The following is a 16,569-nucleotide window of genomic DNA, read 5'->3' as shown; positions in this document are numbered from 1 at the left end:
GGGAAGGGAGATACACATCTGAGCATTGCTCAGATGTTCCTGTTAATAAAGCCATGCAGTAACGGTTACCCTGAGGACTGTACTCTTAACAAGCCAAATTCAGGTATTCTGATATAAATCCTTTAGACTGAGGATCAAAGAAAGGATTCAGGATTATTTATTAAAGGAGTAGGGAGAAGGGTTGAGCATACACTGTCCCTTTTACATGTAAAGTGCATATTATGAGGTCTGAAGCACAAACTAATCAAAGCACATGCTGTCTGCTTTGTACCTGCCAGAAATCCTGGTGGAAGGGGAGAAGGTTAGAAAAGGGAAGAAAATGAGGTAATTCTTGGTTACACCAAAAGAACCCCAAATCATAATAAGAATAAAGACACAAGTATCAGAGATATTAGTAGCTGGAAGAAACATCCACCAGGTACCTAGAAACCAGAATAAAAGAGGACAGAGAGCAATCAGAGCATTTTAGTGTCTGCCAAACAAGCCCTGTGAAAATGAGCAACAGAATTAGCAGTACAAAAAGATAACTGCAAGTAGAGCTCTGTCAAAACTGATATACCATTAACTTATGGTAGAAGAGGTAGGAAAGGATGAAGCATGTTCTGTATGTGGACATAAAGTAACCCAGGAGTCCACAGGGATGTTTGTGCACCATGCATTTACTTGTTAGAAGCAAGTATTTTCTTTGATTAAATTTGTCTTTATTAAAAGCAAATGAAGAGGACAATTTGTAGCTCACTGCCCACCCAGTGAACAGGGAAAAGCAGTGAGGAACACAAAAGTAATTCAAAATTGCTAACCAAAGCAGATGGGAGAGCAAAGTTTGTCTGGAAGGAGAAAGCTAGCAAGCAAAAGAAACCCACAAACATGGACAGTGGTGTAAGCAAAGAAAGTCAAGACAAGAAAAACTCTGTCAGCTCAACTTAGATTTGCCGATTATCTGCGATAAACTGCTCCTCTGCTTGTTTACACAAACGATCACAGTCAAGAACTGTCTCTTCCACAACTTCACAATATGGTAGGGGTTGGAAGGGACCTCTGGAGATTATCTAGTCCAATCCCCTTGCTAAAGCAGGCTCACCTAGAGCAGGCTGCACAGGGTTGTGTTCATACAGGTTTTGCATCTCTCCAGAGGAGACACTGCAACCTCTCTGTGCAGTCAGTTCACTGCTCTGCTACCCTCAGTGTAAACAAGCTTTCCTTCATATTCAGATGGAACTTCCTGTGTCTCAGTTTGTGCCCATTGCCCCTTACCCTGTTGCCCGACACCACTGAAAAGAATCTTGTCCCATCTTCCTGACACCCACCACTGAAATACTTGTATGCATTGATAAGACCCCTCTCAGTCATTCTTCTCCAGGCTAAACAGACCCAGTTCTCTCAGACTGTCCTCGTAAGAGAAATGCTCCAGATCCCTGCTCATCTCTTTAGCCCTCTGCTGTACCCTCTCCAAGTAGTTCCTTGTCTTTCTTGTATGGGGAAGCTCAGAACTGGATGCAGTACTCCAGGTCAGTCCTCACCAGGGTATAGTAGCAGAAGTGGCCACACTCTTCCTCAGGCACCCCAGGATACCTGTGGGGTATATATATACATGGCTGGCCCATGGTTAACTTGTCCACCAGGATGCTCAGGTCCTTCTCCACAGATCTGCCTTCCAGCAGGTCAGCTTCTAAGCTGTACTGGTTGCATAGGGTTATTCCTCCCTAGGTGCAGGACCTTACACTTGGGTTTACTTAACTTCATTAGGATAATCTCCACCCGACTCTCTGTCCAGGACTCACTGAATGGCAGCACAGCCTCCTGGCGTACCAGCCACTCCTCCCAGTTTTGTATCATCAGCAAACCTGCCAAGAGTACTTTGTCCCTTCATCCAGGACACTGATGACTAAGTTGAGTAAGACTGGATCTAGTATTGGTCCATGATACAAGCCTGCATTACGTAGTGGAAACAAATTTCAGATGGCTTTTTTTAAGGGCCAGTAAAACATCTGAAGTATTTTCCTTCATCTTGCTACTGCTCTGCATTGCTTACAGCATCCCCAACATCTAAAGATGTAAATATAAATGCTGGCAGGAAATACTTTAATTAGTAAATTTAATTAGAGGGCTTTGAAAGCCTCTGTGATTACTTACTGCAGCAATGGTAGCAGGAGGGTAAGCTACTGCTGGTAGCTCGAAGGCTTTTATTTGTATTGAGCAGTAGCAAGAAATTTTCCCCACAGGAGAACAAAAAGAGAAGTCAAGTGTATTCTGTATTAAACTAATAAGCCACTTAGCGTGTCCTGGTGTTATTTTTTTTCCCTAAATAGGCTAGAGGTCTCTTAAAAGCACTACATCTTACCTTTGTTGTAAGCACCCACCTGCACAAAGATAGATCTAAGCTGTGCACTCACCACAACCATTTTCTGCCTCTGCCTACACCTTTCCAGCAGGCTGCATTGCTGAAAGCTCAGCTGTGGGACATCTGAGAGCCCTCCTGTGCTGGCTCACCAGGATAGGAACAGCACCAAATGAATTAGGTGACAGGATGTAATTTTGATCTGAACAGGGTGGATATGCAGTTCATGCATTAGAGGAACACCACTGACAGCATCACTTGTTTTTTTCTTTGACGTATTAAGCTTGTCAATGATCAATGCATAAGCCAAAAAAACCCCATCAACTAAACAAACAGTAGATGAAGGAGAAAAATTTTAAACAAAATTTGTACTACAACTTATGTAACATTAATGAAGCTTATGCCACATTACATGTGCTAAGATGCATACTACTTAGTGAGTTTATTCATCACTATCATCTGGCTAAGCAAGATGTACACAGTGAGTGATGACAGAGCCCAGTGCCTCAGTTTGAAAAATCAGATGTGCAAAGAACATCTCCACATGACTCTCAAAAAAGCCCTTTCTTAAGCCCTAAGAAGTATTATGAAGCAGGAAAACAGCACATCTTAAATAAGCATCTTAAATAAAACTTCTCTCCTCCTAACCAGAGATGTTCAGGATGGTAGGACGAGAGAAAGGACAACATGACATTTTTCTTATAGATTGGTTAAAAAGCTTTTGCTTTTCCACTGCTGAAATACAAGAGGAAATAGACACAGTGGAAATGGAGCAGATGAGCAACTGTGGTCTGGACACCTTTGCAATACAGAACCCTGAGCTACACATTAGAATGTGTTTACTCTGAGATCAGCCTTTAGTTCAGGCTCAATATGAACACTGAAATATTTGCAGGCCGAGTAACAGGTTTTTTTTTCCTACCCTGAACAGATACTAAACAATGCACTTTTTTTCTACTTTCCAGAGCTTGCTTCCCTGGGGGAGAAACCACAACACTTAGACAAAAACAAAACCAGGGACAGAGTTACCTCCCTACACATTCAGCCCAGCAGCAGGTCAAAGGAAAAGTATGAGTTCATGTTGGCAAATAGACCTGATCAAGGGCTTTTGCTGGATGAATGTCTCCAGGGGTTTTGGTCTTGCAATGAGTGGAGAAAAAAGCGTTAGTCTCAAATTACAGAAGCGTTGTTTCCATTAATAAGGTAGTAACATTTACCTCCCTCCACATCAACTCTATAAATTATCACTAGGAAGATGGAGGGGCAGTCTTCTCACCAGAGCATTCAATCACAGGCACAGCAAGATGCTTCGGAAACCCGACACAATTACAATACAGAGCCACATCGTTCCATAAAAATCCTTTGGCAAGACTGGTCCCGATCACTGCATGACAGCCAATTTGTTATTTTGATTGTAGTTTTATGTAAATAAAATAGGTTCTGTGAAAACAGCAGCTCATACATCTGCTTACTAATGCTGCAGCATTTAAATCTCAAACATGCATGCACAAAATTCACACTGATATTTTAAACATTATCCTGTAATATGTAATTAAAATGCAACTGATTGCATAGCTGATAGTATTCTTTGAACTGAAACTGTTTCTAGATTATTACTTGCATGCAACCCTGGGTGTACATTTTTGTTTGGAAGTAAATTAATTCTCTTTTCTGCTTTTCAGACAGGATCTAGCCTGCATATTTTCAGTACCCTTCAGTACCACATCTTTCTTGTGTCTGAGCGCTCACAAACTCCCTTCACTTTAACAATGAAGAGGAAATTTCCAGTGAACAGGCCTATTACTTTCTGAGAAGAAGCCTGAACCACAAGGATGCTTTGATAATGCAAGACGAATACATAGTTGGAAACATGGAAGGAGGAAGAGATAAAGAAGGGTTTTATCCCTCAGGTACTACTACGCAAGTGAAACTTGAATGATTAAGGTCAGCTCCGCAGGACCTCAGTTAGTGCTTGACTGAGTAAAGACAGTGTTGTTTTTTAAACTGAAACCCAAAGCAAGCAGTAAATGAGAACAAGATGCTATCAGACAGATCAATCTACTGTCAGCTTCTTTCATTACCAAGGGAGAGCCAAGGCCAACTTATTTATACTCTTCTCAAATTACCGTTTTGCCTGGACATTACTGCTACCCTAATATTCACAGCAGGATTTAACCAGTCCCAAAGTATCTTTAAGCAGACAACCAAGCAAACAGGAACCTCTGTTTCTTCATTATCAGAGGAAACTGCTTCTAGGGTGTTATTAGACTGTGGAAAAAATAGATCCCAAGAGCAGATAACAATAAAGAAAATGCATTGCAGTTCCCCCAATCTGCTGCCTCACTTTCAGACTACCCAAACCTCAGCAGGCAGACATCCAAGTGCATAATCAGCATCTGTAAGTTATATAAAAAGCTATTTCACATTCCTATAGGTCAGAGCAAAAGGTGGTCAGCGTGTAAGGCAAACGCTATCTCTTCTCCAGCCTTCAGCCAGCACAGATCTTCACCGTGCTGAACAGTAAGATCCTAAGAGCACGGATGACTATGCACAGTCACTATGCATGTGCACTAAGCAGGGTATATCACAGAATCGTAGAACAGTTAGGGTTGGAAAGGACCTTAAGATCATCTAGCTCCAACCCCCCTGCCATGGGCAGAGACACAGCCCACTAAACCATGTCACCCCAGGCTCTGTCCAACCTGGATTTGACCACTACCAAGGATGAAGCATTCACAACCTCCCCGGGGCAACCCATTTCAGTGCCTCACCACCCTTACAGTAAAGAATTTCTTCCCTACATCCAATCTAAACTTCCCCTCTGTAAGTTTGAACCCGTTACCACTTGTCCTATCACTACAGTCCCTAATGAAGGGTCCCTCTCCAGCATCCCTATAGGCCCCCTTCAGATACTGGAAGGCTGCTATGAGGTCTCCACGCAGCCTTCTCTTCTCCACAGCCCCAACTTCCTCAGCCTGTCTTCATACAGGAGGTGTTCCAGTCCCCTTGATCATCCTCGTGGCCCTCCTCTGGACTTGTCACTATGCATGTGCACTAACAATACTCCAGCAGGGTATATCACAGAATCGTAGAACAGTTAGGGTGCCTGGGACTGCTCCAAACCAGCTGCAGGACCTTGCACTTGCCATGGTTAAACTTCATGAGGTTGGCATCAGCCCACCTCACAAGCGTGTCAAGGTCCCTCTGGATGGCATTCCTTCCCTCCAGGGTATCAACCAAAACACACAGCTTGGTGTCATTGGCAAACTTGCTGAGGGCGCACTCAATCCCACTGTCCATGTCAGCGACAAAGATGTTGAACAAGACCGGTCCCAACACCGATCCCCGTGAGGGACACCACTCGTTACTGGTCTCCAGCCGGACATTGAGCCATTGACCACAACTCTTTGCGTGCGGCCATCCAGCCAGTTCTTTGTCCACCGAGTGGTCCGTCCATCAAATTGATGTCTCTCCAATTCAGAGACAAGGATGTCGTGTGGGACAGTGTCGAACGCTTTACACACGTCCAGGTAGATGACGTCAACTGCTCTGCCCCTGTCCATCAGTTCTGTAGCCCCATCATAGAAGGCCACCAAATTGGTCAGGCAGGATTTCCCCTTAGTGAAGCCATGCTGGCTGTCACCAAGCACCTTGTTGATTTTCATGTGCCTCAGCATGCCTTCCAGGAGAATCTGCTCCAAGATTTTGCCAGGCACAGAGGTGAGACTGACTGGTCTGTAATTCCCTGGCTCATCCATTTTCCCCTTCTTGAAAATGGGGGTTATATTTCCCTTTTTCCAGTCATCGGGAACTTCACCTGACTGCCATGATTTCTCAAATATGATGGCCAGTGGCTTCGCAACTTCATTCACCAGCTCCTTCAGGACCCACGGATGGATTTCATCAGGTGCCATACACTTCTGCATGTTCAGATTTTGAAGATGGTCTCGAACCAGTTCCTCTCCCACAGTGGGCCCAAGGTCTTCATTCTCACAGTCCCTGCATCTGCCTTCCAAGACTTGGGTGGTCTGGTCAGAGCCTTTGCCAGTGAAGACCAAGGCAAAGAAGTCATTAAGAACCTCAATCTTCTCCAAATCCCGTGTAGCCAGTTCTCCTGACAGCTTCCAGGTGGGGCCTACGTTGTCCCAAGTGTGTCTTTTATTTGCTACGTACCTATAGAATCCCTTCCTGTTATCTTTAACATCCCTAGCCAAGTTTAATTCTAACTGAGCCTTAGCTTTCCTAACCTGGTCTCTAGCTTCCTGGACAACATCCCTGTACTCTTCCCAGGCCGTCTGTCCTTCCTTCCACCTTTTATAAGCCTCTTTTTTCCTTCAAATTTTCCTCAGCAGCTCCTTATCCATCCAAGGAGGTCTCCTGGCCCTTCTGCTGCACTTCCTTCTAGTTGGGATACACCACTCCTGAGCTTCCAGGAGGTGATCCTTGAATATCAGCCAACAGTCTTGGGCACCCCTGCCCTCTAGGGCTATATCCCATGGAACCTTACTAAGCAGGTTCCTGAAGAGGCCAAAGCCTGCTCTCTTGAAGTCCAGGGCAGTGAGCTTGCTGCACGCTCTTCTCACTGTCCTGAGGATCTCGAATTCGACTAACTATCTCCTGATAACTGCAACCAAGGCTGCCCTGGAGTGTCACATTTCCAACCAGCCCTTCCCTGTTGGTCAAGCACAAGGTCAAGCATGGCACCTCTCCTTGTCGGCTCCTCTATTACTTGCAGAAGGAAACTGTCTTCCACACAATCAAGGAACCTCCTCGATTGCTTGTGGCGGGCTGTACCATCCCTCCAAAAGATATCAGGCTGGTTGAAGTCCTCCGTGAGGACAAGGGCCTGCGAGAATGATGCTGTTCCTATCTGTCTATAGAGTGTTTCAACCACAGAGTCCTCTTGATCAGGCAGTCTGTAACGGATCCGCACAATAATGTCTCCCATCACTGTTATCCCTTTAACCCTGACCCACAAACTCTCTGTTGACTGCTCACCTCTCCCCAGAGAGTTCCATACTCTCCAGCTCATCCCTAACATAAATAGCAACTCCATATCAAACACTGATCGTGGCTTTTCAATACCCCTGTGTGGTGACTGTCCATGACATCCAAATATGCTGTAATTCAAGCCCTAGGTGCTGAAGGACAGAGGAACAGAAGCTAAGGGATCACCTTTGAACCTTTTTTACCCAATGTGATAGGAACCAACTGCGGAGTGCTCAGGAACAAAGGAACGATTAGCAAAAATAATGTGGGATTCAGCATTTCTTCCCTACAAACAAATCTTGCTTATATAAAGCCTAAGGGATGAGTGTGATAGTTTGACAAGATAAAATGACAAAAGTGAGCACACAAACCAAAGGGAGAAACATTTGATATTTTGCAAAGAATATATGTACTTTTGGTTTGGTTGGGGTTTTTTTCTTTTCTTTTTTTTTTTTGAATCAAAAAAGGCAGAAGTTGGGTTTGTGACACAGGGAGGAGAAAACAAGTGTTTACAACATGTTTTGTAGTTTTATGCATCAAAACTAACTGCCAAAATACTAGCTGCCACTTACCTGTTTCAAGCAAAATCTTGCTCTGCTGCCTCGGTAACCAGAACACTTGTACACTGCTGACGACAGGGGCCCCAGGTATTTGATACCCTTAATGTCTTTACCTTTCACTACTAAACACAAAACAAGACAGAGAACTGCGTGTGTTCAGCCCACGCTGTGTTTATATAAAGCTTTAAATACTTTTTTTTTTTTCAGCGTCGAGGTTTTCTGTAAATCCTGACACTGTATGTCAGGTATGCCACTCAGCAATGAAGGGATCAGATGCTGACTTCCCTTTGGAAACACAAAAGCTTTATTTTCAGATGATACAGATGGAATGAAAATATTGCTAAAAGGTGGAATACCATTATGTGCCCATGGTGAAATGATGCAAAATTAAGTAACCTGCAGTTATCTGCATCAAGAAGTCGATATGTGCTGCTAGTTCTTGGGCCAGAGCTGTCTTTACTGTACTCCTCCATACCAGTAGGATTTACAGTGTGATTAATTTGGTCTCTGGTTTCCACAACAGGTTGGATGCTATGTGGCTCCTCTTACGCAAGCAGACAAAACTAGATCAGATCATGCCCAACGTTTTACCACCATGTATCATGACAGCACAAACATCCAGAACAGTTGTGTACCGCTGTAGGAAGGACCTAGGGTTCGAAAGGGGAACGGAGTAATGCTTTTTGAAAGAGGAGGAAACAATTGCTTGGTATGCAGGTAAAAAAAAATCACAAGACTGTCTCCTTCCTTTAGAAATCTGGAGATGAGTCTGGAAGGAAAAAGTCAAAGGAGTTTCAAATGGGGTTAACTCGTGGGACTCTCATACAGGCATAAAGAAGCAGCAAGAAAACATGATTACAACCTGTTTGCTGGCCTACCAGTATATAAGAAGAGACAATACATTGTCTGTAAAAGTTAAAATAAGACTGCTAAAAAAAAAACAAAACACCCAACTTTCTGCCATTACAGAAAAAAACACCGCAATGCTACTAAACAACAAAAGCTCAAAAGAGAATATGTCAAATATATCATTTAACTTAGACCCCACATGGAGGTAGTAACTAAAGGAATCTAGGTGAAACAGGAAACACTGACTAATATACAGACTTAATAGTCTATTATGCTCACCTTCCCATCATAGCGCTTCACTATAAACTGATCCAGGCCCAGGTCTGAAAAAGAAAAACCAAACATGCTCTTAGAGCGTAGAAGTGAGCACTTCTTGGGTTTTCTCTTTGAGTGAGGATTAGAAAGCAAAATGCATTTTCTGAATAACATCAGTAGAAAGTATAAGGACAAAAGGAAATCTTTTGGCTGTGTGCATTTTTTTTATCTTGTATTTTGATAATGAAAGTCAACAAACTCATGGCATCAGAGAAGAAAGCCTTCTTCTGTCAGGGACAGTAAGAGCACAGCTCCTAGCACCTCTCAAGAGCCCAAAATCCCCATCCCAAAGTAGAAAATTTCTGCACTATTACTAGGGAAACATTTTGCCTGTGATGCCCCATGTAAATGCATGTCGATAAAACTCTTACTGTTTTTAATAATACCTTTTGAATTGCTCACAAATGGGAAAACAAAGAATTACTCCCGTAATTAATTAGGATACTCCCAAATAAATCCAAAACTTACACATATTTTAGTATAAAATTGCTAATAGCTTTTGAAGGAGATAAGTTGTATTTACATTTGTAAGAAGGTGAGAGCTTTAGCTAGAAGGGCATTTTGGAGAAAAGCAGGAAAAGTGGTTATTTATACCAGTAAATCCAATCTTTCATACCATTACAAAATGTTTTTTTTCTATCTTGAAGAGGAAAAAAAAAATCCCAGCATTTGCAGAGTTTAGGCAGAGAGCTCTCAATCTAACCCACAGAGCCCAGCAGGCTTTATGTACACTCATGAATGCACATATAAGCAAGATAACAAAAATATTCAGGAAGATTAATTATCTGAGCTTTGCAATCCAAAGTCAGGAAGATGCACCCTGAGAGGAGATTAAGCAGAGCTCAAACTGAGAACTTCCAGGCCTCCGGGAGAGCACAGGCCAATTTTTGGTTCTCTGAAGAATAAAACTGCTCAGCAGAGCTATGTCCCACGCATTTTCTGCCACTGTTTATGATAATTATCACATCCTCATTTCAATTTAAATTAGGAAACAAAAAAAAGATGGAAATAACCCAATAAAACCTTTCCCATGCCTGCTGCATCTCCAGCTCATGAGAGAAGATAATAAATCCCATCTATTGCAAAGGTTCATAATGGTTATGTATTGAAAGTTTACTTACTAATCTCTCCAGGGTGACCTCCTCGACCTTTCTGAACCAAAGCAGCTAATATTCCTCTATCACCAATTCAAAGGTCAAGGCAATTGTCAAAGGGCTCTGTAGATTTGTGAATAATCAATCCAGAAAGCATCTTCTCAATATTTTGTGTGCCCAACAGACTGAAAATTGTACATTCAAATACATTTTCAGACTTAAATCATCATCTTCTGAATTTTGGCGTGCTCAAAGTTGTAGGTATAAATGCAGTACAGTAAGCATCGTCACATTTAGAGGCAAGACTCATTTGATAAATGTGCTGATTTTACCAGAGACATGTTATCTGGCCAGAGCTTGTCCCTGACCATCCATCTGGATGTTGACTGCTAAACTGAGCTTAGCTTACACCCATGTGTCATAATAAAGTCATTTCTCAAGAACACCTCCTGTTCCAATGCCAGGAAATAGTGCTGTAAGACATATCCCGACTTTATACATGTACTCATGTAAAGCTAAGAAAGAACACATGGGCTAAAAATAGCAAGTGAAAGCATGTCTTAATGGCATCCTCTCACCCCTGCAGCTGGACACTACTATTGGGAAAGCAAACAGGTTTCACAGGAGACTCAAAATGAATTGATGCTCATGTAGATAAATAGCAAGAAAACATGAACTAAAAACTCCTTTCTTGCATGTACATATAAATGAAATATCACACATATTTCTAAATATAGATTATTTATATAACAAACTGAATAATATATACACAACTCTGTATGTATGTAGAATAGTTACTAAAACCAGACAAACGACACCTAAAAATGCAGAATACCAGTACCTGTACTAAAGAGGCTAACATTATAAACTTTGTGTTCTCCACAGATGTAACATGAGATGAGCAAAATGGAAGGTGATGTGAGGGTATAATGGGAGGGGACTAAAAGGCACCACAATAGTTAACAGCAGTAAATTACAATAATGATGGGGTCAGCAAAAGAACACACTGACTATATCAGGAGTTTTGAATACAGGGTAGTTTGCCTCCAGACTGGGGTTTGCTCCAGCCTCATTCACCTCAGCACAGAGATGTTGATTTTCATGTATTTCCTTGATTGCTACGGCATGTAACAAAAAGACATGTTTTTGGAAAAACAAAGTGTCTGGGTAACCTGGTATTCCTGGAAGGAAAAAGTGACAGACCTTTACTTACACACAGCTTTCCTGTAACTGCATCCAAAGAGCTCCAAGGATTTCATTATTTGCTGAAGAAACTGCTTAAAACACCACAGCTGTTATAGAAATGTAGTAATCATTACCTATATCACGTCAACCTTGTTTGACACAATCACATCTGATGAGAAGGAAATATATAACGTTGGTTTACGCGTGTGTCTGAGATCGGGGAGAGACATTTATATGAAAATACAGCACTAAATTGTCACTTATACTGCTGCCTTTTTTCATTTTAGTGTATCAGCATGCCCTGAAAGACAGCCCTGGTGAATGGAGTTAAAACAAGGGGACAGAAGTGGTGGTTCCTAGGGCTCGGTACTGGGGACAGTGTTGTTTAATATCTCTACTGATGACCTGGATGAGGTGATCAAGTCCACCCTCAGCAAATTCACAAATGACACCTAGCTTGGCAAGAACATTGATCTGTTGGAGGACAGGAAAGCTCTACAGAGGGATCTGAACACACTGGATCAATGGGCCAAGGTCAACTATGTGATCTTCAACAAAGCTCAATGCCAGGTTGTGCACTTGGGCCACAAGAATCCCATGGAAGGTGACAGGCTTGGGAAGAGTGGCTGGAAAGCTGCTTGGCAGAAAGGGACTGGGAGTGCTGACTGACAGCCGCTGAACATGAGCCAGCTTGTGCCCAGGCAGCCAAGAAGGCCAATGGCATGCCCTGGCCTGTATCAGCAATAGTGTGGCCAGCAGGGCCAGGGCAGTGATCATCACCCTGGGCTTGGCACTGGTGAGGCTGCACCTCCAATACCTCAGTTATGGCCTCCTCACTACAAGACAGACATGGAAGTGCTGGAGCAGGGCCAGAGAAGAACAACACTGATGAAGAGCCTGGAGCTCAAGTCCTATGAGAAGCAGCTGAGGGAACTGGAGTGGTTCAGTCTGGAGTATGAGGCTCAGAGGAGACCTTAACACTCCCTAGAACTACTCCAAAGGAGGATGGAGCCAGGTGGGTGGTGGTGTCTTTCTTCTTTTTCAAATACAGGTTATGTTCTTTTTACAGATTTAGCTATGTGTTTTTCTGTGAGTCTTCACTCTTAAAAGTTGACAAAAGGAAAGCAAGAAGAGGGCCTGTTGCTTGATACCTGTGGTGTTGTTCTCTGTGTTACATAAAAAAAACAAAAGACTTTTCCTCTGAAACACTACAATAGGAATTCAGTGTTTGTGTAGGCTGGAGAACTAATGGAAACACTGCAGGAATTAGGACACTCACATCTGAACAAGGAAAGGAAAGAATGTTAGTTATTACTTACCCGTTCGTGAAAAGACAGTGTGCTAAGTTAAAGCTACTGCAGGATTGTCTGTGATACACTCGTAAAACAAATAGATACTGACTGTCCTATTGCTGACAAACTGCAGGAACACAAGCTAATAGTCATGTTTAACAGTGAAAAAGAGCTTTCCCATCTTTCACTGAAAAGCAGGAGATGAAATATCACTCTCTCAGGAATGGATTAAAAAATCTCCTTCAAAGGAGATGGCAATGAAAACCAGAAGTCTTTCCAGGAGGACAGCTGGCTACTTCACAAAGCTTTCCTGGGATGGAAGGCAGCACAACGCACCCCACGGCTACTCCAGATTGCATAGTGACCACCCAGATCAGCTGCATTTTGGTGCTCATTTCTGCTTGAGCAAACTCAGAACTTTCACTATGACCTGCCCAGAATACGCCTTTTATTTACATCAACAACTGCACAACGCCTCATGTTTTACTACACATCTGGATTACTGAAGCCCTTTTTGCTCCCCTAGCCAAGGGTTCTGCACCAGCCACTTTCAGTAGTGCCTATGGTGACCTGCAATGATTTCCTAACTTGCTCACCATAGCCAGCTTGCTTGTAATCTTTAAGTACCACTATGTATTACTCCTACAAATTCTGATACCACCTAAGGTGGTATCAGGAGACCAAAAGAAACAGCAGCACTGCGGTAGAGTACCTAAGCAAACAGCATCACTAGAGCTGTTATTTCAGATTAGACTGACACCATTTACGTACCAATACTAAGAATATAGGCCTCCACTCTTATTCATGTGATGGTATTTTCACAGCACTAAAATCAAAACTGTTTCAAAATAAGCCAAAATAACTTGCACTCACTACCTACTACAATGGGGAAAAGAGGCTGTTCAACAGGAGAACCATGTTCTCTGAATTTACTTATTTTTCGTAGGCTAGGAAGGATATTTTAATGGAGAAGGAATTATTTATGTAAAGGAAAAAAACACAAAATAACCTGCTGTTACTCTTCTTCAGCTCTAATAAAATTCTGAAGTCAAATGCTTATTGTATTTCTGCTCATTAATGAATACATTCCACAGATTCACTCAAAACTACCCAATTACCACATTTGATAAATAGCTAAACAATTACTAAGCTAATGTCATCTTGTTAAAAAAAAAAAGGAAGAAAAACAGCAGCCATGAACAGCAGATTATAGATTGCAGTTTAAGAAATATTTTAACGAACAGGTTTCCAGAAAAAACGATTCTATTATGCCAAGAACACAGTTGAGATCAATTAGAAACCATCACGATTTCCTCTGGGATGCCAGCAGTTTTCCACTGACAGAAGAGCCTTTTCAACTCCTTCCAGTCTTGATATCCTTGTCAGATTTTTCACATTATTTGGGTAACATTCACTCATCATCTGCTTTTCCTTTCCAGTTGCTCAATATATAACATGGACTCTTTTTCTTGCGAGTAGATGAGTAAAAGGGCTAATGACCAAGACTGAAGAACAGCCTGGTAACCATAACATGCAACATACTACGTTATGGGAGGAGAAAATGATGGACCCAGTTTTCCCCTCCAAAGCTGTAACCCACTTTCTGATTTTTCTATGAGTATTCTCCCCTGAATTTAGAATGTAATCTGCAGGCAAACAATGAGCTGCCTGAGATTTCTCAAGGGGTAACACTCTCAGGTTTGCATTAAAGCCCAGAACTGTTCTATTCAAGGAACTACTTTGCTCACATCTGACCCCTCCTACAACAGGCAAGTCAGTCTCTATGAGATGTGCCTTCATGACACGTTGGTGTGGATGATCAGTTGTGTTATCTACACTAAAAGCTGTAGTAATTTGTTTCTTCTGATAACTATCACATAAGCATGCACATAAATGTACCTTTCGTTCCTCCTTGGCTAGGTTCCTGGGGGCTTGTGTCAGGCATTACAGGCTCAAAGATGATTCTTGCCTTGGAATGATGTATTTTCACAGAAAAAAAAAAAAAAAACCTATTTACCCTCCTGGTTCAGGAGATAGCCATCAAGTTACCTTCCCCTCTCATTCACATTCTTTTCCTGAAGACCTCTCCAGCAGATGTATCTGGGAGAGAACACAGAAGTTCCCATCAACAAACCAAAGGCAAGTTCAGCATCTCTAGTTTCCTTCTGGGTCTAAGCATTTCAGCTGAACACTTTGTATAACTTTAGGTATCTGTACAAGCCTAGGGAATCTTCCCCCTCCCCTCCAGACCAGGTGAGTGCATGTCACAGCTCATGACAAGCTGGTTCTGCAAAAGATAAGATCCATATTTTACACATTTAACACAAAACAATAAATAATCACACAAGCACTGCAAACAGTCCAGAGACAGCTTGTGCTCAGCTGCTTATCCAGACATAAAACCCAAACCATTTCAAAACTGAGAAGCAAGTTATGTGTTCTGAGCAAGCCACCAGACATCAGCTCTGTCCTTCACAGTTCCTCTCCTCTGACACCACCCTGTGCACAGAGGCACAGCTGCTGCTCCTGGCTGAGCTTCAACAACATGTCTGTGGTTTCTTAAAGGCACAAAAAACCACAACAACAACAACCCCCAAAACACACACACCTTCCAGGACATTTCCAAGAGTTCAGATATCTGAACTGCTGCAGTGCATGGTGGATCTTGAAAGGCATCTTTCATGTGGCAGGAGTGAGGTTAACACGGGCATGAAAGAGCAAGACCGGTTTGGGTGTAACCCGTCTTTGTTACAGTGTGCTGCAATAAGATATGAAGCATTTTCTACTTCTTTTAATTACTGGTACTGGCTGAGTATGCCACAGTTCCTTCTTAGCACAGGATGTTTCAAAAAACTCACTTTCCCCAGGAAAACAATTAGTGCAGAACAGACCCAGAGAAAGCTGGGGATATGGAGGTAACTCGGAGGCTAGAAAAGACAGGAGGACTACACAGGCCACCACCAAGTTAAGTCCAAGCACTTGAAAATGTTCATGCAGGCCAACAATTACCTAAGCCTACAGAGGATGTGCCAGCAATGACCTGCCACTATCAGGCAGTTACAGCTCTCCTGCCAAGTGTCATGGCTTCATGCATCTTTTTCAGCAGTCCACCCGTCTTCAAAGAGCTGCAACATTCACAACTAGGTTTTTACAAACCCTTACCCTTCCTACCAGAGACTGAAAGATAGTATTTTCAGCTGAGTTTGGGCAAGCAAACACCAGCAGGGATGGACTGAAGAAACCACCCCTGCTCATCCAACCTTGGAGAACAGCTCGCTCTCAGGTATGAGAGGAGGCGGCAATTAAAATATAACACAGGACTGCAGGGAGCAGATACCACTACCCACACTTCTGTTGGCACTTGAACTTTACAGACAGCATATAAAGACTTTTTTTTTCAAAGCAGCTTCTAAGTTTAATGCCATTGTTTGTCTTATTCTGACAGACAGTTCCAAGCTCAGCAAGAATGTGTCACACCTTAAGCGCAGCTTGCATACTTGGGAAAGCTATGGCAGGAAATTTTACTGAACTGGGGAAAGCAATCTACAGGAGGTAATGCACTGGCATTCATTTTCCCCAAACCAGCAAAATACAGTGTAGAATTAAGCTGACATTTTTACTGACAATAAATCAACTTTCCCGTATGTAATCCATAAAAATGAATCAGGCATATGATACCCTGCAGTAGATTAGCAGTTTAAAAATAAATACAACAGGGACTCAGATACCCCATCACTCCCTTTCATTTATATTCCATAGTATTTTCTTTCTGTAAGATAGCAGACACATTAACAAAAAGTTACTTGCTGAAATTACATGCAGCAGCTTGAGCACACAGAGCAGCCCCTGTCCTCCTCATGTCTCAGACTGCTTATGCAGGACCATATTAATTCACAGGTCCAGAAGCCAATTGCTTCACCAGACAAACCTAACAACAAATACCACTC

At 42.5% G+C, this 16,569-nt stretch overlaps 1 protein-coding gene across 6 annotated transcripts in view; it reads right to left on the bottom strand.

The window, feature by feature from the left end:
• Positions 1-16,569, bottom strand: part of MICU1 (mitochondrial calcium uptake 1) — a 107,101-nt gene that overhangs the window by 56,911 nt on the left and 33,621 nt on the right. For all 6 annotated transcript variants that reach the window (XM_062611582.1, XM_062611578.1, XM_062611583.1 and 3 more), the window contains one exon: positions 9,016-9,059. In XM_062611582.1, coding sequence (XP_062467566.1) covers positions 9,016-9,059 — 44 coding nt within the window. The remainder of the gene's footprint in view (positions 1-9,015; positions 9,060-16,569) is intronic.

Source organism: Pezoporus occidentalis, unplaced genomic scaffold (genome assembly GCF_034315485.1).
Source record: "Pezoporus occidentalis ecotype Australia unplaced genomic scaffold, CSIRO_AGI_Poc_V1 ctg155, whole genome shotgun sequence".
Taxonomy (NCBI): domain Eukaryota; kingdom Metazoa; phylum Chordata; class Aves; order Psittaciformes; family Psittacidae; genus Pezoporus; species Pezoporus occidentalis.
The sequence above is the reverse complement of the archived record's forward strand: the minus strand, read 5'-3'. Positions and strand labels throughout refer to the sequence as shown.